The sequence below is a fragment of the Scyliorhinus torazame genome, chromosome 11, assembly GCF_047496885.1.
Source record: "Scyliorhinus torazame isolate Kashiwa2021f chromosome 11, sScyTor2.1, whole genome shotgun sequence".
Taxonomy (NCBI): domain Eukaryota; kingdom Metazoa; phylum Chordata; class Chondrichthyes; order Carcharhiniformes; family Scyliorhinidae; genus Scyliorhinus; species Scyliorhinus torazame.
In genome coordinates, this window is record NC_092717.1 from 242775497 (window position 1) to 242801383 (window position 25887).

At 51.9% G+C, this 25887-nt stretch overlaps 1 protein-coding gene and 1 long non-coding RNA gene across 2 annotated transcripts in view; one reads left to right on the plus strand and one right to left on the minus strand.

Annotated features, from left to right (window-relative positions):
- Positions 1 to 25887, minus strand: part of LOC140385883 (uncharacterized) — a 203002-nt gene that overhangs the window by 152864 nt on the left and 24251 nt on the right. The gene's annotated exons all lie outside the window — the stretch shown is intronic.
- On the plus strand, positions 10292 to 20958 carry LOC140385881 (aquaporin-4-like). The gene is made up of 5 exons (XM_072468491.1): positions 10292 to 10412; positions 15462 to 15870; positions 18000 to 18164; positions 18259 to 18339; positions 20411 to 20958. The coding sequence occupies exons 1-5, from the start codon at positions 10315 to 10317 to the stop codon at positions 20630 to 20632; spliced, it is 975 nt and encodes a 324-aa protein (XP_072324592.1). The 5' UTR covers positions 10292 to 10314; the 3' UTR covers positions 20633 to 20958.

A 25887-nucleotide genomic window follows, 5' to 3' on the forward strand; every position in this document is an offset into this window, starting at 1 on the left:
ATGTTCTCTGTCGATTATTCTTTTGTATACTATGTACGTATTGTGTACGTTCCCTTGGTCACAGAAAAATACTTTTCACTGTACTTCGGAACATGTGACAATAAATATCAATCAATCAATGATTTGTTCATTGTTCTTTGAAGTGTAGAAGATTGTAGTTTAGTCGGGCAGTATGGTCGGCACGGGCTTGGAGGGCCGAAGGGCCTGTTCCTGTGCTGTACATTTCTTTGTTCTTTGTTTGTTCTTTGTTCTTTGTTCTTTGAAGAGGGTATTCTGCCTACCATAGAAATGAGTAATGTGGTCTATGAATTTCAATGCCGGTGTGATGCCAGCTGTGCAGGCTGTACATCCCAATTGATAGCGAGCGAATCGTATCAAACAATATGTCCCTGCGGCGGCCTCACAATGGGCAGAGTAGGGCAGTATTTCCAACCAGCCCGCCTTGTAACACTCACAACGTGATGTCTAATGTTAGATGTGATTCTGTGATTGGACAGCACTTGTTGTCCAATCACAGGTTCACTGGGTTGATTCCTGGGGTGAGGGGTTGTCTTATGAGGAAAGTGTTGTGTTTGGTCCCTTGTACTTTTAAGATGAACTCACCAAACACTTTGATCTGTCCGACCAAGATCCTTTTGTTGTGTCTCTCGCAGTAGGATGGCAATCTGATGCCGAGCAGGTTATCATGGAGTCTTGCTACTCCTCCGGAAGGTACACCTTCTGCTGACCTGTTACATGTCGGTCTTATCACCTTGTGTTCTTCTGGAGACGGCCAGATGAGCCTATCTTTATATACAGGTCCCCGGTCACATGACTTTGGTCTTGAGACCGCATGATGTGTCTGTACCGCCACCTTCTGGTTGGAGGTCTCACACCATCCAACTATGACATGGCCCATAGGCATATCACCACAGATAGGCTGAGCAGGTTGGGCCGATACTGGAGTTCAGAAGAAGGAGAGGTGATCATGTTGAAACATATGGGGCGGGATTCTCCGGGAATCAGCGGGGCGGGCAGACACGGCGCAGTGGAGTGGCGGGAACCACTCCGGCGTCGGGCCGCCCCAAAGGTGCGGAATCCTCCGCACCTTCAGGGGCTAGGACGGCGTGTTGCTAACTTTTGCCTCAGTTTAATTGCTCTGTTTTATCACCTTTGCTCTTGAGTCGCCAGGTATCTTTCTGATACCGCCACGTGGTTCAAGTCCGAGTAATGATCAGTAATCCAATACACCGCTTAGTAAGAGTTAAATCAAAGCACATTTATTATACACAGTAATCACTACTCATGTATAAATTCTATGTCTAAGCTACTTCTACGACTAACAGGCCAATACTTAACTTGGAACTGGCCCACCAGGTCAGGGAAACGAATGGCCTTTCGTTCGGGTTCTGAGCCTGCGGGATTCGAAGTTGGTACAGATTGGTAGCTAGGAGCGCCTGTCTCGTAGCGAGCGTTGAAGTAAGACTTACTGGATATCAGCGGTGGCTGGACCGGTCACTATCGAGGGTTGGTTCGCGTTGCTGAGTGACCTGGTCAAGAAGAACGATTTGAACTTGGGCTTGATTCTTATAGTCCCCAGGGGCTTCCCGCCTTTCGGGGCGGACCCTGTACCTGGTTCCAAGTGATTGGACTTTGTCCCAATCACTTGGTTCGATTTTCTCCAATGCTGGAGCGGTTCCCTGATCGATGGGCGGTCCTGAGGTGGTCGTTCACCTCCCATTGTGTAGGCTTCTGCTGGCGCCGAAGAGTCTGGATTTGCTTTATGTGTCTAAATGTTGCTCATTGTTCCCGGGGATTGCTCATTAGTATGCAGATGGCTGGTGTTTTGTTATGCTGATGGTTGCTGGTATCGATCTTGTCTGGCCTTTCCAGAGGCAAATACACACTCAACCTGCAGCTGCTCGTTTGTGTCCTGTTGGCTGACATTCCCATCAGCCTTTGCTGTTCGCCATTTTAAATCGGGAGTTAGCCATTTTAAATCGGGAGTTAGCCATTTTAAATCAGGAGTTAGCCATTTTAAATCGGGAGTTAGCCATTTTAAATTGGGGGTTAGCCATTTTAAATCGGGAGTTAGCCATTTTAAATTGGGGGTTAGCCATTTTAAATCGGGAGTTAGCCATTTTAACTGGCTACAGGTGCCAGAGTGGTTTGCGCCCCAGAGCTGGACGGCGTCGCATCAGCGTGGAAGGCCTTTGGCACCGTGCCAGCCGGAGCCGAAGGGACTCCGCCGGCCGGCGCAGGTCCGCGCATGCATGGGAGCGTCAGCGGCTGGTGACATCATCCACGCGGATGCGCGGGGGGGTCCACCTTCGCGCCGGCCATTGCGGAGGCTTACACAGCCGTCGCGTAGGAATAGAGTGCCCCCACGGCACAGTGCCGCCCGCGGATCGGTGGGGCCCGACCGCGGGCCAGGCCACCGTGGGGGCACCTCCCGGGGCCAGATCCCCCCGCAACTCCCCAAGAAACCCGCAGCCCGCCCACGCCGCCAGGTCCCACCGGTAAGAGACAAACTCTAATTTACGTCGGCGGGACCGGCATAGAACGGGCGGGGCTTCGGCCCATCGCGGGCCGGAGAATCGGCGGGGGCAGCCCGCCGACCGGCGCGGTTCCCACCCCCACCAAATCTCCGGCGCCGGAGAATTCGGCAGCCGGCGGGGGCGGGATTCACGCCGCCCCCCCCACCCCCCCAGCGATTCTTCGACCCGGCGGGGGAGTCGGTGAATCCCATCCTTGATGTTCTGAGGTGGTTTGACATGGTGGATCCTAAGAGGATGTTTCCCCTCGGGGAGGGGGGAATCTAGTACTAGGGGGGGGGGGGCACACGTTAAAAGTAAGGCTTCCCCCATTTAAGATGGAGGTGAAGGGAGGATTTCCCCTCTCAGAGGGTCATTAGCCTTTGGAATTCTCTTCCCCAGAGAACAGAGGAGGCTGCGGTCACGGAATATATCGAGGCTGAGGTAGAGAGATTCTTTTTACTGAGAAGGGGGTCAAAGGTTACGGGGTGGGGGTGGGGGCATAGGCAGAGGTTATGGGGGGGGGGGGCATAGGCAGGAAAGTAGAGTTCAGGCCACAATCATGATCTTACTTAATGACAGAGTAGGCTAGAGGGGCCGAGTGGTCTACCTCCCGCTCCCATTCCCGACGATCTGATGAGATTATTATCGGAGCTGGATTTCAGCTGGCACCACCCTCAGAGAAATATTGATAACTTCGACATAATTACAGCAAGTTTACGATGTGATGGCAAAGCAGGTCATTCAGGTTAAGGGTGACAAAGTGTGTTTTTTTTTTAAAGAAAGCGATTATTATCTTGATAATTACAAGAACAAACATTTGGTTCAGCGTCTTTTATTCAACAGTTTGTGGTTTTGCTTTTCAAAGGTAGAATGTGTTCCTTCTTGTGGCTATAACTCGTACATTTGTTGTTTTGGCAACAGTATTGGACTTTGATGTGTCTGGATGTTGGACGAGTTCTCCCCGTTCGCAACAGCAGTCGCTTGTTCGGTTAAACTGCAATTTATTCCCATGTGCATTGGCTCCTAAAATGGATCCTGCCTCCTCTTATTTCACCGTGTCTGCAACCGTCGTCACTCCTGAGTGTACACGGGTGGGTTTGCTGTCACCTCCCATTGGAGAGCAGGAGAATCTGCTTTTGGAAAGTCGCCAGGAGATTCCAGCCAGCAGTCTGGTCAGTCCTAAAATAACTTGTTGCCAAACCGAGAGGTGGGTCACACCCAACCCACACAGCGCAAAGGGACATCGATCATTTTGGTGCAGCAGGGGTCCAATTACACCAACAACTTTCATTTGTATGGTGCCTGTATCGCAGCAAAATGTCCCAAGGCCTTTCACAAGAGCGTTATCACACAAAGTTCAACACCGAGCCATGTTTGTACACAGTCAGCATCAGCATGTGTGTGAGTATTTCTGGTTGTACAGGTGTATGCATTTGAGTGAGTGTGTGTGTGCTGTGGAAGTGCCTGCCTGTGAGTGGGTGCTGCAATTCGGTAGCAGAGTGGTTAGCTCTGTTGCTTCACACCGCCAGGGTCCCAGGTTCGATTCCCGGCTTGGGTCACTGTCTGTGTGGAGTCTGCACGTTCTCCCCGTGTCTACGTGGGTTTCCTCCGGGTGCTCCGGTTTCCTCCCACAAGTCCCGAAAGACGTGCTTGTTAGGTGAATTGACCATTCTGAATTCTCCCTCTGTGTACCCGAACAGGCGCCGGAATGTGGCGACGAGGGGATTTTCACAGTAACTTCATTGCAGTGTTAATGTAAGCCTACTTGTGACAATAAAAAAGATTATTATTTAAACAAGATCTCTGGGTAGCACGGCAGCGCAGTGGGTTAGCACTGCTGCCTCACGGCGCCAAGGTCCCAGGTTCGATACCGGCTCTGGGTCACTGTCCGTGTGGAATTTGCACATTCTCCCCGTGTTTGCGTGGGTTTCGCCTCCACAACCCAAAAGATGTGCAGGCTCGGTGGATTGGCCATGCTAAATTGCCCCTTAATTGGAAGAAATGAATTGGGTACTCTAAATTTAAAAGCAAAAGAAAAAATTAAAACACGTTCTCATTGTCCGATTTCCCATGCCCAAAGAGGGGCTTCCCCCATATGTTTTCCCTTCACAGAATATCCATATATTGCTGATGTGACGTCAGGTATATAAAACGGAAAGCAGTCGAGGTGATCCCGCCGGGGTGCAAGGTCAAGTATAGACCCTGGGGGAAAGGGACATGCTTGGGCAGTGTCCTGGTACTGCCCCCGTGGCATCCAGGCACTGTCAAACCTGGCAGTGCCAACCCGGCAGTACCAGGAATATTTTCATCACCACAAATCGGGGCGCCCCGATCTCTGTGCAGTCTGTGTTTTGTCAGATGTGTCAGGCTCTGCCCTGCTACAGTGAAGGTGGGAGTAATGAGAGGTTGGCTCAAGATAGAATCGGAGCTTGATGGGAAATAGAATGTCAAAGCTTTGTGTAAAATGTGTACGTGACTTTCGAGATGAATCGCTTCTGCTTTTGCACTAGACAGTCTGCAATACCAGGATGCATCTGAGGGAATGGGTTCCTCATTCTAAAGATAATAATAATTTAGCTGAGAGCAACAGAATTTGTCCCTAACTTGGGCTCCAAGGGGGCCGTCGTCAGAAAAGGGACAGTGTCATACTGTATATAAGCTACTGTCGAATGTACTAATATTGGCTTGCTGCTGTGCTCCCCTGAAGTACAGTGGTGCAGCCCCGGCCGTGAATAAACATGTTGAAGTGACTTGGTGTTCGATTGATCATTTCATCCGGACTGAGAATAGCGAATTCTCATTCACACCTCCCCAGATGTGCTCAACATAACTGGTGAATTAACTGTATTTACATTCACCACATTCACCCCCTGTAAAAAAATAAAGTCCGGCGGGGGTGATGGGCACAAGTTCAGCCAGTCCGGCGCCCGGATCACACGCTGCGACCTCCGAAGCGCTGGTGTTGCAGCCGCTTCAGGTGGCTGGGGAAGTGGGTCCGGTGCAGCCCCAGGGGTGGACTCCGGGAGCGGCGTTTCCTGAGCTTCATTCCTGCGGACTGGTGTGCCGGGTGGAAGGGAGCGGGGGAGGCACATGGGCGCGGGGGCGCTGGGCATGGGAGAAAGAGCGGGGTACAGCGCGGGGGGCACTGTGGACGTAGTGGTGGCGGAGCCTGCGGGCGCAAGGTCTCGGAGGGAGACGGTATCGTGTCGACCATCGGGGTGCTCAACATATGCGTAGTGCGGGTTTGAGTGCAGGAGCTGGACCCTCTCTACCAGGGGATCGGTCTGATGGGTCCGAATGTGTTTCCGGAGGAGAACCGGACCTGGTGTCATCAGCCAGGGTGGGAGCAAGGCCCCTGAGGTAGTCCCCCTAGGGAAAATAAACAAGCGGTCACGAAGAGTCTGGCTAGTGGCCGTGCAAAGGAGGGGCCTAATAGCATAGAGCGCATCGGGGAGGACTTCCTGCCAGTGGGAAACCGGGTGATTCCTGGACCGTAGGGTCAGTAGAACGGTCTTCCAGACCGTCGCGTTCTCCCTCTCCACCTGCCCGTTTCCCCGAGGGTTGTAACTGGTAGTCCTGCTCGAGGCGATGCCTTTACTGAGCAGGGACTGACGCAGTTCGTCGCTCATGAGCGACGAGCCCCTGTCGTTGTGGACGTAGTTGGGGAAACCAAACAGGGTGGAGACACTGTGCAGGGCTCTGATAACAGTGGGGGTGGTCATATCGGGGCACGGGATGGCAAACGGGAAACGGGAGAACTCATCAATAATATTGAGAAAGTAGGTATTGCGATTATTTGAGGGGAGGGGCCCTTTGAAATCGATACTGAGGCGTTCAAAGGGCCGGGACGCCTCCAACAGGTGGGCCTTATCTGGTCGATAGTGCGGTTTACACTCCGCACAGATTTGGCAGTCCCTGGTTACAGCTTTGACCTGCTCGGTGGTGTACAGCAGGTTGCGGGTCTTGATGTAATGGACGAGCCAGGTAACCCCCGGGTGGCAGAGGTCGTCGTGGTTAGCCCGTAGTCGGTCCTCTTGCGCACTGGCGCATGTGCCGCGGGACAGGGCATCTGGGGACGATATACTATATCAGAATTATAGGTGGAGAGTTCGATTCTCCACCTCAAGGTCTTATCGTTCTTATATAAGAACATAAGAACTAGGAACAGGAGTAGGCCATCTGGCCCCTCGAGCCTGCTCCGCCATTTAATGGGATCATGGCTGATCTTTGTGGACTCAACTCCACTCTCCGGCCCGTACACCATATCCCCGAATCCCTTTATTCTTTAGAAAGGTATCTATCTTTTTCTTAAAAATGTTTAAAGAAGGAGCCTCAACTGCTTCACTGGGCAAGGAATTCCAGAGATTCACAACCCTTTGGGTGAAGAAGTTCCTCCTAAATTCGGTCCTAAATCTACTTCCCCTTATTTTGAGGCTATGCCCCCTAGTTCTGCTTTCCCCGACCAGTGGAAACAACCTGCCCGCATCTATCCTATCTATTCCCTTCATAATTTTATATGTCTCAATAAGATCCCCCCGCATCCTTCAAAACTCCAATGAGTACAGTCCCAGTCTACTCAACCTCTCGTCATAATCTAATCCCCTCAACTCTGGGATCAACCTAGCGAATCTCCTCTGCACTCCCTCCAGTGCCAATATGTCCTTTCTCAGGTAAGGAGACCAAAACTGAACACAATACTCCAGATGTGGCCTCACCAACACCTTATACAATTGCAGCATAACCTCCCTAGTCTTGAACTCCATCCCTCTAGCAACGAAAGACAAAACTCGATTAGCCTTCTTAATCACCTGTTGCACCTGCACACCAACTTTTTGCGACTCATGCAACAGCACACCCAGGTCCCTCTGCACAGCAGCATGTTTTAACATCTTACCATTTAAATAATAATCCATTCTGCTGTTATTCCTCCCAAAATGGATAGCCTCACACTTGGCAACATTGAATTCCATCTGCCAGACCCCAGCCCATTCACCTAACCTATCCAAATCCTTCTGCAGACTTCCGGTATCCTCTGCCCTTTTTGCTTTACCACTCATCTTAGTGTCGTCTGCAAACTTTGCCACATTGCACTTGGTCCCCAACTCCAAATCATCTATGTAAATTGTGAACAATTCTTGATTTTGCCCCGCTGCGTATTGTCGAACATGAAGGCTACCGATCGTTGGTCGGTGACGGGGATAAACCTCCTATCAACCTCCAGTGCCGCACGGCTTCCACGATGGCTTGGGCCTCTTTTTCGACCGAGGAGTGTCGAAGTTCAGAGGCAGTGAGGGTGCGTGAAATAAACGCAACTGGTCTGCCTGCTTGATTGACAGTGGCGGCAAGAGCGACCTCTGATGCGTCGCTCTCCACCTGAAAGGGGACGGACTCGTCCATCGCGCGCATCGCGGCTTTGGCGATGTCCGCCTTGATGCAGTTGAAGGCCTGGCGGGCCTCGGCTGCCAGAGGGAAAAGGGTGGCCTTAAATAGTGGGCGGGCTTTGTCCGCACACTGGGGGATCCACTGGGCGTAGTAGGAAAAAAATCCAAGGCACCTCTTGAGGGCCTTGGGACAGTGAGGGAGAGGGAGTTGCAGGAGAGGGCGCAGACGGTCAGGGTCGGGCCCTAGGACTCTGTTTCCCACGACGTAGCCGAGGATGGCTAGCCTGGTGGTGCGGAAAACGCATTTCTCCTTATTATAGGTGAGATTAAGTTTTTGGGCGGTTTGGAGAAATCGGTGGAGGTTGGCATCATGGTCCTGCTGATCATGGCCGCAGATGGTGACGTTATCCAAGTACGGAAACGTGGCCCGCAGCCCGTACTGGTCCACCATTCGGTCCATCGCTCGTTGGAACACCGAAACGCCGTTCGTGACGCCAAAAGGGACCCGGAGGAAATGAAAAAGGCAGTCGTCTGCCTCAAACGCCGTGTAGAGGCGATCCTCCGGACGGATTGGGAGCTGGTGGTATGCAGACTTCAGATCCACCGTGGAGAACACGTGGTAGTGAGCGATCTGATTGACCATGTCTGTAATCCGGGGAAGGGGGTACGCATCAAAGTGTGTAAACCGGTTAATGGTCTGGCTGTAATCAACCACCATCCGGAGCTTCTCCCTGGTCTTGACGATCACCACCTGAGCTCTCCAGGGGCTATTGCTGGCCTCTATGACTCCTTCCCGCAAGAGACGCAGGACCTCAGACCTAATAAATATTCTGTCCTGCATGCTATATCGCCTGCTGCCAGTGGCTACTGGCTTGCAATCAGCGGTGGGATTAGCGAAGAGGGAAGGGGGTCGACTTTCAGAGTGTCTAGGCTGCACACAGTGAGTGGGGGCAGGGGTCCGCCAAAGCTAAGCGTCAGGCTCTTGAGATTACATTGAAAATCGAGCCCTAAAAGGAGGGGGGCGCAGAGAACTGGGAGCACGTACAGCTGGAAAATAGTGTACTCAGCGCCCTGTACCGCTAAGGTTACCGTAGTGCACCCTCGGATTTGTACCGAGTGCGACCCGGAGGCGAGGGAAATTGTTTGTTGCGCCAGGAATGTCGGGAGCGAGCAGCGGCTGACCAGTCTGGTGATTGGCTGTTGTGTTCTGTGTGTTCACTGGTCATCCTGTGTGTCAATCACAGCCTGTCTGTGCACCATCCTATACCTGTGTGTATATTATGACACTTTGGACTGTGGGAGGAAGCCGGAGCACCCGGAGGAAACCCACGCACACAAGGGGAGGATGTGCAGACTCCGCATAGACAGTGACCCAAGCCGGGAATCGAACCTGGGACCCTGGAGCTGTGAAGCAACTGTGCTAACCACTGTGCTACCGTGCTGCCTTCAAGGCCCTCAACTCCACTTTCCTGCCTGTCCCCCATATCCTTCAACTCCCCGCTCCATCAGTGATCCGTCTAACTCGGCCTTGAATCCTGGCGGCACGGTGGCGCAGTGGGTTAGCCCTGCAGCCTCACGGCGCCGAGGACCCGGGTTCGATCCCGGCTCTGGGTCACTGTCCGTGTGGAGTTTGCACATTCTCCCCGTGTTTGCGTGGGTCTCACTCCCACAATCCAAAAGATGTGCTGGGTAGGTGGATTGGCCGCGCTAAATTGCCCCTTAATTGGAAAAAGAAATTTCAAACAAAAAAATAAATAACTCGGCCTTGGAGCTGGTTTAGCTCACTGGGCTAAATCGCTGGCTTTGAAAGCAGACCAAGGCAGGCCAGCAGCACGGTTCAATTCCCGTACCAGCCTCCCCGAACAGGCGCCGGAATGTGGCGACTAGGGGCTTTTCACAGTAACTTCATTGAAGCCTACTTGTGACAATAAGCGATTTTCATTCATTTCATATATGCGATGACGCAGCCTCCACTAGGGAAGAGAATTAGAGAATTACACACACTAATGACCCACTGAGAGAGGAGTTCTCCTCATTGCTGTGTTAATAGGGAGAGTTCTCATTCTTAAACATTCCCCCCGACCTAGCCTCAGCCCTAAGAGAAAATATCCTCCAAGTATCTATTCGATTGAGTCCCCAAGTGAGTGTGAGTGTTTGTGCGTGTGAGTGTCTGTGTTTGTGTATATCTGTGTGTTTGTATGTGCGAGAGTGTCTATATGTTATATATGTGTGTGTGTATGTGATATGTGCTACCCTGTTACTTAAGCATTCTGTTATTTATGACACAGTTAGGACTGCTCCTGGGCGGGTCTACCAGAGAAATGCCCTATTTATTCAGGTGATATCCAGGAGTGGGCCGTCTCTCTCTCTCTCTCGCTCTGCTTATTAAAGAGAGTTGCCCGGGCTGCAGGAGTACAATGCATCGTCCACACCAAGGAATCGAGCCAGAATCTCAAAGCCAGGCTTTGGTCCACTCTCTGGCTCCTGCCACAACTTCGCACCCAGCCGCAGTAAGGTACTTAACTTTCAAAAACCCCTTACGGATCGAGTTTTTAAAGTGAGATCAAACCTTGCAAGTTAAGTCTTTGTGAAAAGAGAGGGATACGTGTCATAACCCATCACAAATCTAGAGGGTTGCGGAAGGAATCCGTGTTGTGAGTAAACTTTCAGAACTGGAATAGGCACATCGCCAGTGAATGAGGAATGGTCAGTGTTAGTAAACGGTAAGCCAGCACTTTGAAGGAATGTTTAGTTAGTGAACAGATTGTGCATTAAAGCACTGACTGCTTAAATGTCAATGATAGCTTGTGCCCCAAGGTCATTTTATGCAATAAACTAATCAGAGGAAAATTGTCCAGTTTGAAGTGAGGTTAGCTTGCCTTGTGCGTTGTTAATATTTCATTGCAATACCCCATTTGTTTCTGAGTATTTGGGGAGTTCTGGGTTAAATCGATTGCTCTCCAGTTGTTACTTTCAATGACAACCTGCGTTTATATAGCACCATTAACATAGTGACGTGGCCCAAGGAGTCTCTCTGGAAAGCCATCAAAATGTGACGCTGGGCCGCACGAGGGGGTATTCAGGGTGGGTGAGCGAAAGCTTGGTTTGGAGGGGCAGGTGTTCAGGAGGGTCTGACAGGAGTGGGGGAGGTGAAGAGAGAGGTTCGGGAGGGAATTCCAGAGTTTCGGGCTTAGACAGCTGAAGGAACAGCCGGCAACGATGGAGCGATTAAAATCGGGGGTGCAAAGCGAATCCCCACTGGAGTGATGCAGAGATATAGGAGGGTTGCAGGGCTGGAGGAGGTTACAGAGATAGGGAGGAGAGGTGCCATGGGGCCATGGAGAGATTTAAAAACATGTGACTCTTGGGGCTGGTTTAGCACACTGGGCTAAATCGCTGGCTTTTAAAGCAGACCAAGGCAGGCCAGCAGCACGGTTCAATTCCCGTACCAGCCTCCCCGAACAGGCGCCGGAGTGTGGCGACTAGGGGCTTTTCACAGTAACTTCATTGAAGCCTACTTGTGACAAGAAGTGATTTTCATTTTCATTTAAAAAAAATTCTTGTGTTTCCAAGCCATCACAGTATGGAGCTTTGGAAGATTCTACAACAGCCCACTCAGCAGGTAGAATTAAGTGGAATGTCCAAACCAGAAAGAGGCCATTCAGCCCAACTGATCGATGCTGTCCTATTTAATAGGTTCTAAGGTGCACAGGCTGGTTGAGAAATATCAAAGTCCATTTTAGTAACGCAAATCCTATCCTGTCAGCTAAAAGCTCCAAACATGTCAGGGCAATCGTCAATCCAAATGTGTTTATCATGATAATCTTTATTATTGTCACAAGTAGGCTTACATTAACACTGCAATGAAGTTACTGTGAAAAGCCCCTAGTCGCCACATTCCGGCACCTGTTCGGGTACACAGAGGGAGAACTCACCTAACAAGCACGTCTTTCGGGACTTGTGGGAGGAAACCGGAGCACCCGGAGGAAACCCACGCAGACACGGGGGAGAAGGTGCAGACTCCGTACAGACAGTGACCCAAGCCGGAAATCGAACCCGGGTCCCTGGCACTGTGAAGCCACAGTGCTAACCTTCTGACAAACCTATCCAATTAATCCCCTTAAATAATCGCCCAATTCCCGAGTGTTGACGTTTGCGAGAGGTAGGGCTGACAGAAATGAAAATCGCTTATTGTCACAAAAACAGGCTTCAGAATTAATTGTTTTTGGCACCCTCAGTCGAGCAAAACCTCCTGAGGTGCCTCACCAAAACGTCATTTGCGTAACGAGACATTCGACTGGCGATTCTCTCCTTTGTAAGAATATATCCAATTCCCTTTTTAAGGTTACCACTGAATGCGCTATCACCACCCTTCCAGGAGTCACAGTTTCCCCCCCACCCCCGGTTCTTTTGCTAATTATCTGATATCCATGTCCCCGGGTTACTGATTATCCCGACAGTGGAAGCAGTCTCTCCTTATTTACTCCATCGAAACCCTTCGCAATTTTGAACACCTCCACCTTTGCTCCAAGGGGAACGATCTCAGAAGTGCTTCTTGTGACCCTTCGACAACTGAGCGACGGCCTCGATATTCTCGTTCACATTAACGATTATCTGCATTATCTGCTCCTCACAGGTCCAGTGTACCCAAGTCGAGCTCACAATGATGTGTGAAGCTCCCTCTTCAGGTTGAATGGTGCTAGTGTAAAAACATTCGGTGGGAATTTCCGTTCCTGCCGGACGGGTGACCATCCTGACGGGTGGCACGGGGGCAATTTGAAGAGCGGCCGATTGATTTTTTTTTTCTCCAAAACCTTCTCCAACTTTCCCCGTGCTGTCCGTGGCAAAACGTCCGCCGGAGACACGATCAGAAAATCCCGGCCACTGTTCCGATCCTCGGAGAAACCCATTATTTTTTAAAAGAAATTTGAACTTCCAGTTAATATCTGAAAAGGATGACATGACAAGATTTCACATTTTAAGACTTACTGCAACCCTAAACTCTAAGCTGCTGCACAGAATGTTCGCCTTTTAATTTTAACACAATCTAAAATCCCACGTCACAATTATACTTTACACTGGCCCTTAGGTAGACATTCAATTCTCCCAGAACTAGTCCAAAGTGATTCTTAGCTCCCAAAGGTTTACTTACATTCCTTTCCTTTCCCAGCCTGGTAGCCTTTAATTGCCCTTCACAATGAGGAATTTCCTGGAGATTCCCTCTTCAACATAAGCTAGGTGAATCTTCCAGCCTCACTTTAACTCCACACAAATTTGGCCTGTTCACTCTGAGCGCGAAATCCCACTTGTATCCTTGTGCTGTGGACCAAAGAGACTTTTGGCTTCTAGCTGTTTTCTCTCTCCTGGGGCGTCAGTCTCCGACCCCCCGCCGGGTCGGAGAATGGCCGTTGGCCGCTGTGAATCCCGCGCCCGCCCCCGCCGAAGTCTCCCGTACCGGAGATTGGGCGGGGGCGGGAATCGGGCCACGCCGGTTGGCGGGACCCCCCGCTGGATTCTCCGGCCCGGATGAGCCGAAGACCCGCCCAGAAATTGCCTGTCCCGCCGGCGTAAATTAAACCTGGTATTTACCGGCGGGACCAGGCGGTGTGGGCGGGCTCCGGGGTCCTGGGGGGGGCACGGGGCGATCTGACCCCAGGGGGTGCCCCCACGGTGGCCTGGCCCGCAATCGGGGCCCACCGATCCGCGGGCGGGCCTGTGCCGTGTGGGCACTCTTTTCCTTCCGCCTCCGCCACGGCCTCCACCATGGCGGAGGCAGAAGTGACTCTCCCCACTGAGCATGCGCGGGAAACTTTCAGCAGCCGCTGATGCTCCCGCGCATGCGCCAGGAAACTGTCAGCGGCCGCTGCGCTCCCGCGCATGCGCCGCATTTCCGCGCCAGCTGGCGGGGCAACAAACGCCATTTCCGCCAGCTGGCGGGGAGGAAATCCCTCCGGCGCCGGCCTAGCCCCTCAATGTTGGGGCTCGGCCCCCAAAGATGCGGAGCATTCCGCACCTTTGGGCCGGCGCGATGCCTGTCTGATTGACGCCGTTTTTGGCGCCAGTCGGCGGACATCGCGCCGTTAGGGGAGAATTTTGCCCCTGATTCCAGGCAGACTGCGATATTCAGTGATATTTTAGGAAAGCCTGAAATCTGGTCTAACAATTGCTTCCTCTGCACCTTTCTTTCTCAAAACCCATCTCCATGGCAATGTGAATCACATGGGCCTTGTGTCCATGTAGAAATGCTGACTAGCTATTCCTTCAACCCCAACTCTATCCTATCCTGGAATTAAATAGACAATTTAAAATATAACCATTTACAACCGGAAATTCTCAACGCATTCCTGGGACTTGAAAGACGACCAGTCTAACTTCTGGAAGCACAGATGCTGCTGCCATTGTCTCCGAGTATGAACACCTCACGCTCTCATCCAGGGAAAACAACCTGGGCCTCCATTTCATCCACATCACCGAAGCCTGTTGTCAGGCAGATGTCAGAACAGGTCACATGACTCCCTTAGTAATCCAGAGACCTGGGGAAATTGGGGACCTGGGTTCGAATCCCACCATGGTAGATGGTGACATTTGAATTCAATAAAAATAATCATGGCCATGAAACCATTGTTGTAAAGACTCATTTGATTCACTCATGTTCTTGAGGGAAGGAAACCTGCCACCCTAACCTGGCCCACATGTGACTCCAGATCCACAGCCTCTACGTCGCTGAATTTACTGTCGCCTGGTCAAAGTCCTGGAACACCCACTCTAACAGCACAGTGGGTTTACCTACACCACATGGACTGCAGCGGTTCGAGTGGGCTGCTCACCACCACCTTCTCACGGGCAACCAGGCATAGGCAATAAATGCTGGCCTGGCCAGCGGTGCCCATATACCATAAATTAATTTTATTTAATTCTCTGTCATCCCTCACAGTGGCAGAACCCTCTGAGATCCTCGTCAGCTCCACACGATTCCGCCCGCAGTGTGGTTTGGAATCTTGGCAGCAAATCTGCACATTGCAAGCTCCCACAGACAGCAATAGGATAAGCAATTACCAGAAAATGTTTTTGGTCGATGCTGATTGAGGGAGGAATGTTGGCCAGTACACAGGGGAGAACCACCAGGCTCGTCTTCAAAATACTGCCATTGGGCATGGGGGCACAGCGGTTAGCACTGCTGCCTCACCGCGCCAGGGACCCGGATTTGGTTCCGGTCTTGGGTCACTGTCTGTGCGGAGTCTGCACGTTCTCCCCGCGTCTGCGTGGGTTTCCTCCGGGTGCTCCGGTTTCCTCCCACAGTCGAAAGATGTGCAGGGTAGGTGGATCGGCCATGATAAATTGCCCCTTAGTGTCCAACAGATGTGCAAGTTTGGTGGGGTTGTGAGGATCAGGCAGGGGAGTGGGCCTCGGTAGTGTGCTCTTTCAGAGAATCTGTGAAGACTTGATGGGCCGAATGGCCTCCTTCTGCACTGTAGGGATTCCATGGTTTAATGCCGGGACTACTGTTTTTTGGGAGCTCTAATGCAGAAGGTCCTAAATTTTCCCTCTCTCCTCTCCCTTTCAGTAAGCACTCTCCGCTGTGCAGGTGTGAGGCAGCCATGACAGCTTTCAAAGGGATCTGGACGCAGCAGTTTTGGAGGGCAGTGTGTGGGGAGTTCCTGGCGACACTCATCTTTGTCCTTCTCAGCACGGGCTCCACCATCGGCTGTGACGGTAAAAGCGGACCTTTGAACATTGTCCTCATATCGCTCTGTTTCGGGCTCAGCATCGCTACCATGGTACAGTGCTTCAGTCACATCAGCGGGGGACACGTCAACCCCGTGGTAACGGTTGCCATGGTGTGCACCCAGAAGCTAAGCCTGGCCAAGGGATTCTTCTACATTTGCGGGCAGTGTCTCGGTGCTATCGTGGGAGCAGGGATCCTCTACCTGATCACGCCACCAGATGTTGTGGGTGGACTGGGAGCCACCATGGTAATTCAATCTCGGAAAGCTATGAGCCGATTGGGTAGCAATGAACTATCGAAAGGTGTTAAGGACGATATGATCAGCCGTGGCTCACTGGGTAGCACGTTTGCCCCGCTACAGAGGTTTAAACACATATAGGCTGATGCAGCGGAGCCGAAATGAGGAGTCAAGTTTAGATACAAAAAACGATGCTTGCCAGTTAACTGTCAGTCACCATCAACTGGTGCATTCTTTATTGCAATGCCCCAACCAATCAGAGTCCACTTGCCAACCAATCAGCATTGTGTTCTCATACAGTGTAAAGATGGTGTTTTCCCCACAATTGGGAAAAGCCTCGACAAAATGCCGCTTCCTTCAGCAATCTCCACATTCCTTTTTGGGGGATTGCTGTGCGCTTCACGCATTCCAAGCGCGATTACACTTCGAGAGTACCTCGTTGGCTGTAAGACACAGGCGGAGGGACACGTTGTGCACAAACCCCTTTCTCTTGGCCAGGCCTCCCAGGTTCAATACCACTCTGGGACTTGCAGGCCATAGACATGGCTGAACAGGGTGGCAACCAAAACTGCCAACCCTTGCAGCAGGTAAGAGCTTGAGAGATCCATTCTTTTCTGGCTATTACTGGCGAGGTCAGTATTTATTGCTCATCCCTGATTGCCTTTGTACCGAGTGGTTTGCTTGGCCATTTCAGAGGGGCTGTTAAGGGTTAACCACATCGCAGGGCGGCACGGTGGCGCAGTGGTTAGCACTGCTGCCTCACGCCGCCGAGGGCCCGGGTTCAATCCCGGCCCCGGGTCACTGTCCGTGTGGAGCTGGCACATTCTCCCCGCGTCTGCGTGGGCCTCACCCCCCCACAACCCAAAAAGATGTGCGGAGTAGGTGAATTGGCCACGCGGAATTGCCCCTTAATTAGGAAGGAAAAAGAATTGGGCACTCTAAATTTCAAAGAAGACTTTTTTTAAAGTGTACCACCTTGCTGTGGGTCTAGAGTCACATGTAGGCCAGACCGGGTAAGGATGGCAGATTTCCTTCCCAAAAGGGGCATCAGTGACCCAGGTGGGTTTCCAAAACAATGACAGTTTTGAGGTCACCATTACTGAGACTAACTTTGAATTTGAGATTTAATAATAATCTAATCATAATCTTTGTTGTCACAAGTAGGTTTACATTAACACTGCAATGAAGTTTCTGTGAAAATCCCCTAGTTACCACACTCCGCCACCTGTTTGGGTACACAGAGGGAGAATTCAGAATGTCCAAATTACCTAACAGCATGGGCGGGATTCTCCGACCCCCCGCCAGGGGGGCGGCGTGAATCCCGCCCCGCCGCTCCGACGGCAGCTGCCGAATTCTCCGGCGCCGGTTTTTGGGCGGGGGCGGGGATCGCGCCGTGCCGGTCGGGGGCCGTTGGCAGTGGCCCCCCTGGCGATTCTCCGGGCCCCAATGGGCCGAGCGGCCGCCCGTTTTCGGCCAGTCCCGCCGGCGTGGATTGGACCAGGTCCGGACCGGCGAGACCTGGCTTTGAGGGCGGCCTGCGGAGTCCTCGGGGGGGGGGGGGGCGGCGCGGGGGGATCCGGCCCTGGGGGGGGGGGGGGTGCCCTACGGTGGAATGGCCCGCAATCGGGGCCCACCGATCTGCGGGTGGGCACTGTGCCGCGGAGGCACTCGTTCCCTCCGCACCTTCCGGGCGGCCCGACGCCGGAGCGGTTCACGCCACTCTCTGTCGCCGGCATGGCCCGCCCCTCCGATTGCGGGAGAATCCTGCCCCACGTCTTTCGGGACTTGTGGGAGGAAACCGGAGCACCCGGAGGAAACCCACGCAGACACGGGGAGAACGTGCAGACTCCGCACAGACAGTGACCCAAGCCCGGAATCGAACCTGGGACCCTGGAGCTGTGAAGCAACAGTGCTAACCACTGTGCTACCGTGCTGCCCACACTAGCTGCCCACATTAGCTGCATTTTAATTTCACCATATGACGTGGTGGGATTTGAACCAATATATCACCGAGCGTTAGCCTGGGCCTCTGGATTACCAATACCGCGATGCCACTGTCTGATGATGGAACAGAAAAAAACACCCTTAGTTACTCATATAAACTTGCGATCCATAACGATTTCTTTTCAATATTACAGATAAACGAGAACCTCTCAGTGGGACATGGGTTGGTGGTTGAACTGTTTATAACATTCCAGCTGGTATTCACTATCTTTGCCACGTGTGACCCTAAGCGTGATGACCTGAAGGGCTCAGCAGCTTTGGCAATTGGTCTTTCCGTCGTCATTGGCCACTTGTTTGCCGTAAGTCTATTAAACCCACCTTGAAATAGATTGTGATTGATTCGGAGCTCCCCGCAGTTTTGAGTTCCTGCTGACCTTTCCTCCTCTGCTTCAGATTAACTACACGGGAGCGAGTATGAATCCTGCTCGATCATTTGGACCTGCGGTTATTACAGGGAGCTGGGAGAATCACTGGGTAACTAACGATGAGTCGTTTTATCGTCCGTAGCAATAAAAGATGACTCCGTTTTAAGTGATGGTAAATGATGGACTACGTGGCCATATTGGCCAGATTACAGGCTCGATGGGCTGAATCGCCACCTTCACCGCTGCAGTCATACAGCACCAAAGCAGGCTCCTGGGCCTGTGGTAGCTCTCTGAAAGGGCTACCCACATAATTCTATTCATTCCCATAGTCCTGAAAAATTCCCGTTTGAACATAGAACATAGAACATAGAAAAATAGAGCACAGAACTGGCACTTCGGCCCACGATGTTGTGCCGAACCTTTGTCCTAGATTAATCATAGATGATCATAGAATTTACAGTGCAGAAGGAGGCCATTCAGCTCATCGAGTCTGCACCAGCTCCCAGAAAGAGCACCCTACCCAAGGTCAACATCTCCACCCTATCCCCATAACCCAGCACCCCCACCCAACACTAAGGGCAATTTTGGACACCAAGGGCAATCTATCATGCCCAATCCACCCAACCTGCACATCTTTGGACTGCGGGTGGAAACCGGAGCACCCGGAGGAAACCCACGTACACACAGGGAGGACGCGCAGACTCCGCATAGACAGCGACCCAAGTCGGAATCGAACCCAGGACCCTGGAGCTGTGAAGCAATTGTGCTATCCACAATGCTACCATGCTGCCCTTAAGAACAAATTAATCCACACGATATCATTCTACTGTAATCCATGTACCTATCCAATAGCCGCTTGAAGGTCCCTAATGTTTCCGTCTCAACTACTTCCACAGGCAGTGCATTCCATGCCCCCACTACTCTCTGGGTAAAGAACCTACCTCTGATATCCCTCCTATATCTTCCACCTTTCACCTTAAATTTATGTCCCCTTGTACTGGTTTGTTCCACCCGGGGAAAAAGTCTCTGACTGTCTACTCTATCTATTCCCCTGATCATCTTATAAACCTCTATCAAATCGCCCCTCATCCTTCTCCGTTCTAATGAGAAAAGGCCTAGCACCCTCAACCTTTCCTCGTAAGACCTACTCTCCATTCCAGGCAACATCCTGGTCAATCTCCTTTGCACCTTGAAAGTTACTCTTGAATCTGCTTCCGCCGCCCGTTCAGGCAGCGCCTTCTAAATCTCAACAACTCGCCACAGAAAGAAAATCCCCCCCCCCCCCCCCCCCCCACCCCACGCCAACCGGTCCCCTCAGGTGCCTTCGCCAGCCTAACGCCAGTGGGGGCAGGAATCGCGGGCATCGAACACTCTGACACCCCATGTTACTTGCTAGCAGCACGCAATGGCCCACGGTAGACAGCGTGGCCTACAACACTGGGGCATAAGAAATAGAAGTTGGAGTAGGCCGTTTAATCCTTCAACCAGTGGCTCCATCATTCAGTAAGGTCACAGCTGATCTAGTACCTCAGCTCCAACCTCCTAACTATTCCCACATCTCCCAATTTCCTTCAACACCAAAAGTCTAGCGACCTCTGTCTTGAGCACCCCTGGGGTGGAGAATCCCAAAGATTAACAAACCACCAAGTGAAGAAATTCCTCCTCATCTCAGCCCTGAATGGCTGACCCCATGTTCATGATTCCCTTAGAACCGCGGAATTACTACAGCGCATTAAGAGGCCAGTCGGCCCATCGAGTCGGCACCGGCCCTCCGAAAAAGCACCCTGCCCCAGGCCCACGCCACCGGCCCTACCCTCCTGGTAAACCCCACCTAACCTGCACATTGTAGCGACTGTGGGAGGAAACCGGAGCGCCCGGAGGAAACCCACGGAGACACGCGGAGAACGTGGAAACTCCACACAGTCACCCAAGGCGCGGAAGTGAACCCGGGTCCCTGGTGCTGCGAGGCAGCAGAGCTAACCACTGTGCTGCCCTGCCATCCCAGCCAGAGGAAACATTTCCTCCGCATCTCTCGCGTATTGTACACGTCCCAATTAGATCATCTCTCATTCTTACGAAGCAGGGTCGGTCCAGTTAGCCTGGTCCTGAAATAATTTTGGTCTATATTATCTTGTTTCTCTTCCCCCCCCCCCCCCCCCCCCCCCCTCCCTCCATGTCAGGTTTACTGGGTGGGCCCAATGATGGGCGGGGTCATCGCCGCTGTGCTCTATGAATATCTGTTCTGCCCGGACAAGGAGCCGAAGCACCAGTTTAACAGGAGCCAAGCCATCGAGTATGAGGACTTGGTCGTCAAACCTGGGAGCTCTGAAGTTATGGACATTGATGAAAGTGAAGAAAAGAAGGGAAAAGACACCACAAAAGAACTTCTGTCCTCTGTATGACTAGCAAAGGGTGCTGAACACAGGGGAGGGCATTGTAAAATGTCGGGTGTTCGTGTCATTCCGATAAAGGAAACAGATTTGCTGTAAATGCTTGGTACTATGTACCCCCCTTGGCAACCACGACAGCAATGGTTCCATTGTCAGGACAGTAACATTAGATTTAGAAATGTTTCCTGACGGTACATTTGGGGCTTGCCCAAAATGACAAGCACTGTTTGGGTCTGTTGTTAAATTGATTTCCTTTCACCCGGTTCACTTCGACGTTTGCAGAGGAACTTATTTAGCAGAATGTCTCATGTGCTGCAATTATTAAAGACCTCAAAGGATTTCTTGACAAAGGGCATTGTCGAGGAGCCAGGGAGCTTGCTGCAGGGAAAATCCACCTGACGGCGGTCAAGCGTGGCAAAATAAGCTGTGGGAAAATCCACCTGACGGCGGTCAGGCGTGGCAAAATAAGCTGTGGGAAAATCCAAAGTTAGTCGGGTGGCAGTAAATGGTTTCGGATTCACTGCTGGAAGTCTTTTCCGACCTAAAATCCAAGGTGATTTTGCATCCACTGAGTGTTTGAATGCCCTGCTGCTCCTGAGAATATCACCTTGCAAGAATTTGTGTCAGAATATTCAACGCTTCACATTGTGAAAAGTGTTTTTTCCAAGTTGAGTTATTTGCAACGAGGAAGGTTTCTTTCTTTGACGGTACAACATAATGTGAGACTAGGACTAATGTTGCGGTATTTAAAGTAAGCTTCAAGTTCAGGATTCTGATTGCTGTACTCTGGGACGGGATTCTTCGGAAACCGGCGGGGCGGAAGGGGCTTGGCGCCGCGGCAACCGGGGCCGAAGGGCTTCCTGCGGCCGGCGCGAGTTGGCACATGCGCGGGAGCGCCGGTGTGTGCTGGCGTCATCCCAGCGCATGAGCAGGGGGGTTCATCGCCGCGTCGGCCATCGCGGACCGGTACAGCAGTCGGCACGGAGGAATAGAGCGCCCCCACGGCACAGGCCTGGCCGCGGATCGGTGGGCCCCAATCGCGGGCCACGCCGCGGTGGGTGCCTCCCCGCCGGGGCAAGACCACCCCCCCCCCACCCACCCCAAGGACCCCGGAGGCCGCCCGCAGAGCCAAGTCCCGCCAGTAAGAACCAGCTCTAATTTACAGCACCAGGACCGGCCTAAAACGGGCGGCCGCTCGGCCCATCGCGGGCCGGGGAATTCAGGCGGCCCCGGGGCCCACAGTGTCGCGCCGGTCCTCGCCATTCTCCGAGGCGGGCGGCGCGATTCACGTCAGTGGGATTTTTGGTGGGCCGGAGAATTCGGCAGCCGCCGGGTGCGGGATTCACGCCGACCCCCGGCAATTCTTCGACCCGGCGGGTGTTCGGAGAATCCCGCCCCAGCTCTCTCCTTGATCCATTCCTTCACATCTCTGCATGTCCAAACCCACGGCCTCTGCCATCTAGAAGGTAAAGTAAAGTCGCCATAGTCCCAGGTGACCACAGGCTGCTTTCCCTGTGGAGGAGATGAGCTGACTGGTGGTGGTTTAACCTGAGAGTCGCCACACCTCAGGCGGAAGGGCGAGGTCGAGAAGGCGGGGCCTTCATGAATAACCTCAGCCGGTACGGGGATTGAACCCGCGCTGCTGGTCTCGCTCTGTATCACAAACCAGCTGTCCAGCCGACTGAGCCACCATCTAGAAGGACAAGAGCAGCAGATACCTGGGGACACCACCACCTGGAGGTTCCCCTCCAAGTCACTCACCACCCTGACTCGGAAATATATCGGCCGTTCCTTCACTGTCGCTGGGTCAAAATCCTGGAACTCCCTCTCTAACAGCACAGTGGGTGTACCTACACCTCGGGGACCGCAGCGGTTCAAGAAGGCAGCTCACCGCCACCTTCTCAAGGGTAAATGCTGGCCTAGCCAGCGATGCCCACATCCCAATAATAATTTTTTCAACTTCCACCAAGAAAAGGGCAGGGTGAACGGGCGAGTGGACCTAGGTAGGGTGTTCTTTCGATTAGTCGGTGCAGGCTCGATGGCCCGAATGGCCTTCTTCTGCACTGTAGGGTTTTTATGATTCTAAGATCTCTGACATGCTCCAATTCTGGTCTCGTAAACATTTAAAAAAAAAAATTTAGAGTACCCAATACATTTTTCCAATTAAGGGGCAATTTAGCATGGCCAATCCACCTACCCTGCCCATCTTTGCGTTGTGGGGGCGAAACCCACGCAAACACGGGGAGATTGTGCAAACTCCACTCGGGCAGTTACCCAGAGCCGTGATCGAACCTGGGACCTCGGCGCCGTGAGGCAGCAGGGCTAACCACTGTGCCTCCGTGCTGTCCCTGGTCTCTTAAACATGCCCTTATTTCCTGCGGCCCCACCATTGGCGGCCGTGGCGTCAGCTGGTTATGTCCGAAGCGCTGGGCGCCTCTCCCGAAAGCGCTCCAACTCACTCTTCTCCTCCAAGTCCTTTGGGTGAGGTGTTCAATCCTTTTTATTGGCCTCGGTCAGTAGGTGGCAGTCTTGCTGCTGAACCATGAGTTTGGGGGTTCGAACCCCGCTACCGAGGCTGGGGTGACAAATCAAAAGCCGACAAGGCAGCGTCACTCTGAGGGAATGCTGCACTGTCGGAGGTGACCGCTCTCGGGAGCATGTTTACTGCTTTGAAAAAGAGTAGGGGTGTTCTCCCTGGTCAATCCTTCAACCCTAAAGCAGATTGCCGTTATCACGTTCCTGTTCGTGAGTCCTTTGTGACTGCTCTATTTCCTACATCACTCGGCAAATGTTTCACGCACCGAAAAGCACTCTGAGAACAGCGCTTGTTTCAAATTCAGCGTCAATGGCTGAGGCAACATTTACTGCCATTGAACTGAGCAACCTCGAGGCTGTGGACCTGCAGTCACAGGTAGGCCCGGCCAGGTAAGGGTGGCAGATTTTCTTCCCTCAAGAACGTTCGCGAATCAAATTTGCAACATTGGTTTCATGCTCACCATTATTTTCATTGAATTGAAATGTCACCATCTACAGTGGTGGAATTTCGAACGCACGTCCCCAGTTACCCCGGGGTCTCGGGATTAGCAGCCTTGTGTCAATAACATTAAGCCACCACCTCCCCTACCTCCTTTATTCCTTTTCAACGTAGTTTTTTGGTTGTCTGCCATATATCTCCTATTGTGGCTCAATGGCAAATATTGTTTGATCACACTGCTATGAGGCACCTTGGACGCTTCACCATGGTCAAGTGCTATCCATATAAATGCATGCTATTGTTACACCGAAATAGGACTTCTTGTCGCCTATTTATAATTTTTCCTCAATACATGTTTCATTATATGGAGACATATAATTGGTTTATATCTAATAGATACATTCAGCCTTCCTGTCATTTGAATAGGTAGCTTACCAAGTTGAAGCTTGTCTTACCCGCTAGATTTGAAGAATCTGGCATATTTTGCATGAACGATGAGCTCTACATTTGGTCTGTGAATTTTCCAGGATGCAGCTTGTGTGATTTCCCCCCCCGCCCCCCCTCTCTCGGGCTCTTTGTATTTTGATATAAATGCTGTCGCTGATGTTGTAAACTTTACTTTGAAGAAATTGATTCAATCTTTTATCAGCAGCAAAAAAGAAAATTTGAAAAATATCGCCCTGTGTGTCTGTTATTTGCGCCATCGTCAGCGAGCGACAGTATCGAACAATCAATTTTCCAGGTACTGCCCCGTTAAAACAGGGCTCAACTCAAACCCCAATGGGTCATTCTTTTGCCCAGTTTTCTTCCTTAAGCGGTGAAGAGATTTCATTCCTCGCAGAGCAGTGCAAACTGATGACAAATAGCCTGGCTAACAGGGTTACCAATCGGGTTTCAGAAAGCAACCTTTGTATTGCACTCAGTACCGAAGATGATGGAGTGATCTAATTGAGGTATTTCAGATGATTGAAAGAGTCAATAGAGTAGATTGGAGGGAGGGGGGGGGGGGGGGGGGGTGGCACGGTGGCGCAGTGGTTTGCACTGCAGCCACACGGCGCTGAGGATCCGAGTTCGATCCCGGCCCTGGGTCACTGCCCGTGTGGAGTTTGCACATTCTCCCCGTGTCTGCGTGGGTCTCACCCCAAAACCCAAAGACGTGTAGGGTAGGTGGATTGGCCACGCTAAATTGCCCCTTAATTGTGGGTACTCTAAATTTATATTTTTTTAAAAGGGTCGATTGGGGGATTGGACGGATGGGCGGGTGGGCAGGGGGTTAATAATAACAATCTTTTTTGTCACAATGTGGAGATGCCGGCATTGGACTGGGGTGAGCACAGTAAGAAGTCTTACAACACCAGGTTAAAGTCCAACAGGTTTGTTCCGAATCACTAGCTTTCGGAACACTTCTCCTTGCTCAGGTGAATGAAGACGTAGGTTCCAGAAACATTTATATAGACAAAGTCAAAGATGCAGGATGATACTTTGTGGAACCTCCCTCTTCATTCACCTGAAGAAGGAGCAGTGCTCCGAAAGCTAGTGATTCAAAAGAAACCTGTTGGACTTTCACCTGGTGTTACATAGATAACATAGAACGTAGAGCACAGAAGGAGGCCATTCGGCCCATCGAGTCTGCACCAACCTACTTAAGCTCTCACTTCCACCCTATCCCCGTAACCCAATAACCCCTCCTAACCTTTTGGACACTAAGGGAAATTTAGCGTGGCCAATCCACCTAACCTGCACGTCTTTGGACTGTGGGAAGAAACCGCAGCACCCGGAGGAAACCCACGCAGACACGGGGAGAACGTGCAGACTCTGCACAGACAGCGACCCAGCGGGGAATCGAACCTGGGACCCTGGCGCTGTAAAGCCACAGTGCTAGCCACGTGTGCTACCGTGCTGCCCAAAAGTGTTGAGTGTAAGAAGTGTTGTAAGACTTCTTACTGTATTGTCAGAAGTAGGCTTACATTAACACTGCGTTACTGTGAAATTACTGTGAAAAGCCCCTAGTCGACACATTCCGGCGCCTGTTCGGGTACACAGAGGGAGAATTCAGAATGTCCAATTCACCTAACTAGCACGTCTTTCAGGACTTGTGGGAGGAAACCGGAGCACCCGGAGGAAACCCACACAGACACGGGGAGAACGTGCAGACTCTGCACAGGCAGTGACCGAAGCCGGGAATCGAACCTGGGACCCTGGAGCTGTGAAGCAACAGTGCTAACCACTGTGCTACTGTGCCACTATGCAGCAGCATTTTGGTATTGTCACGGGACTGGTAACCCTGAGACCC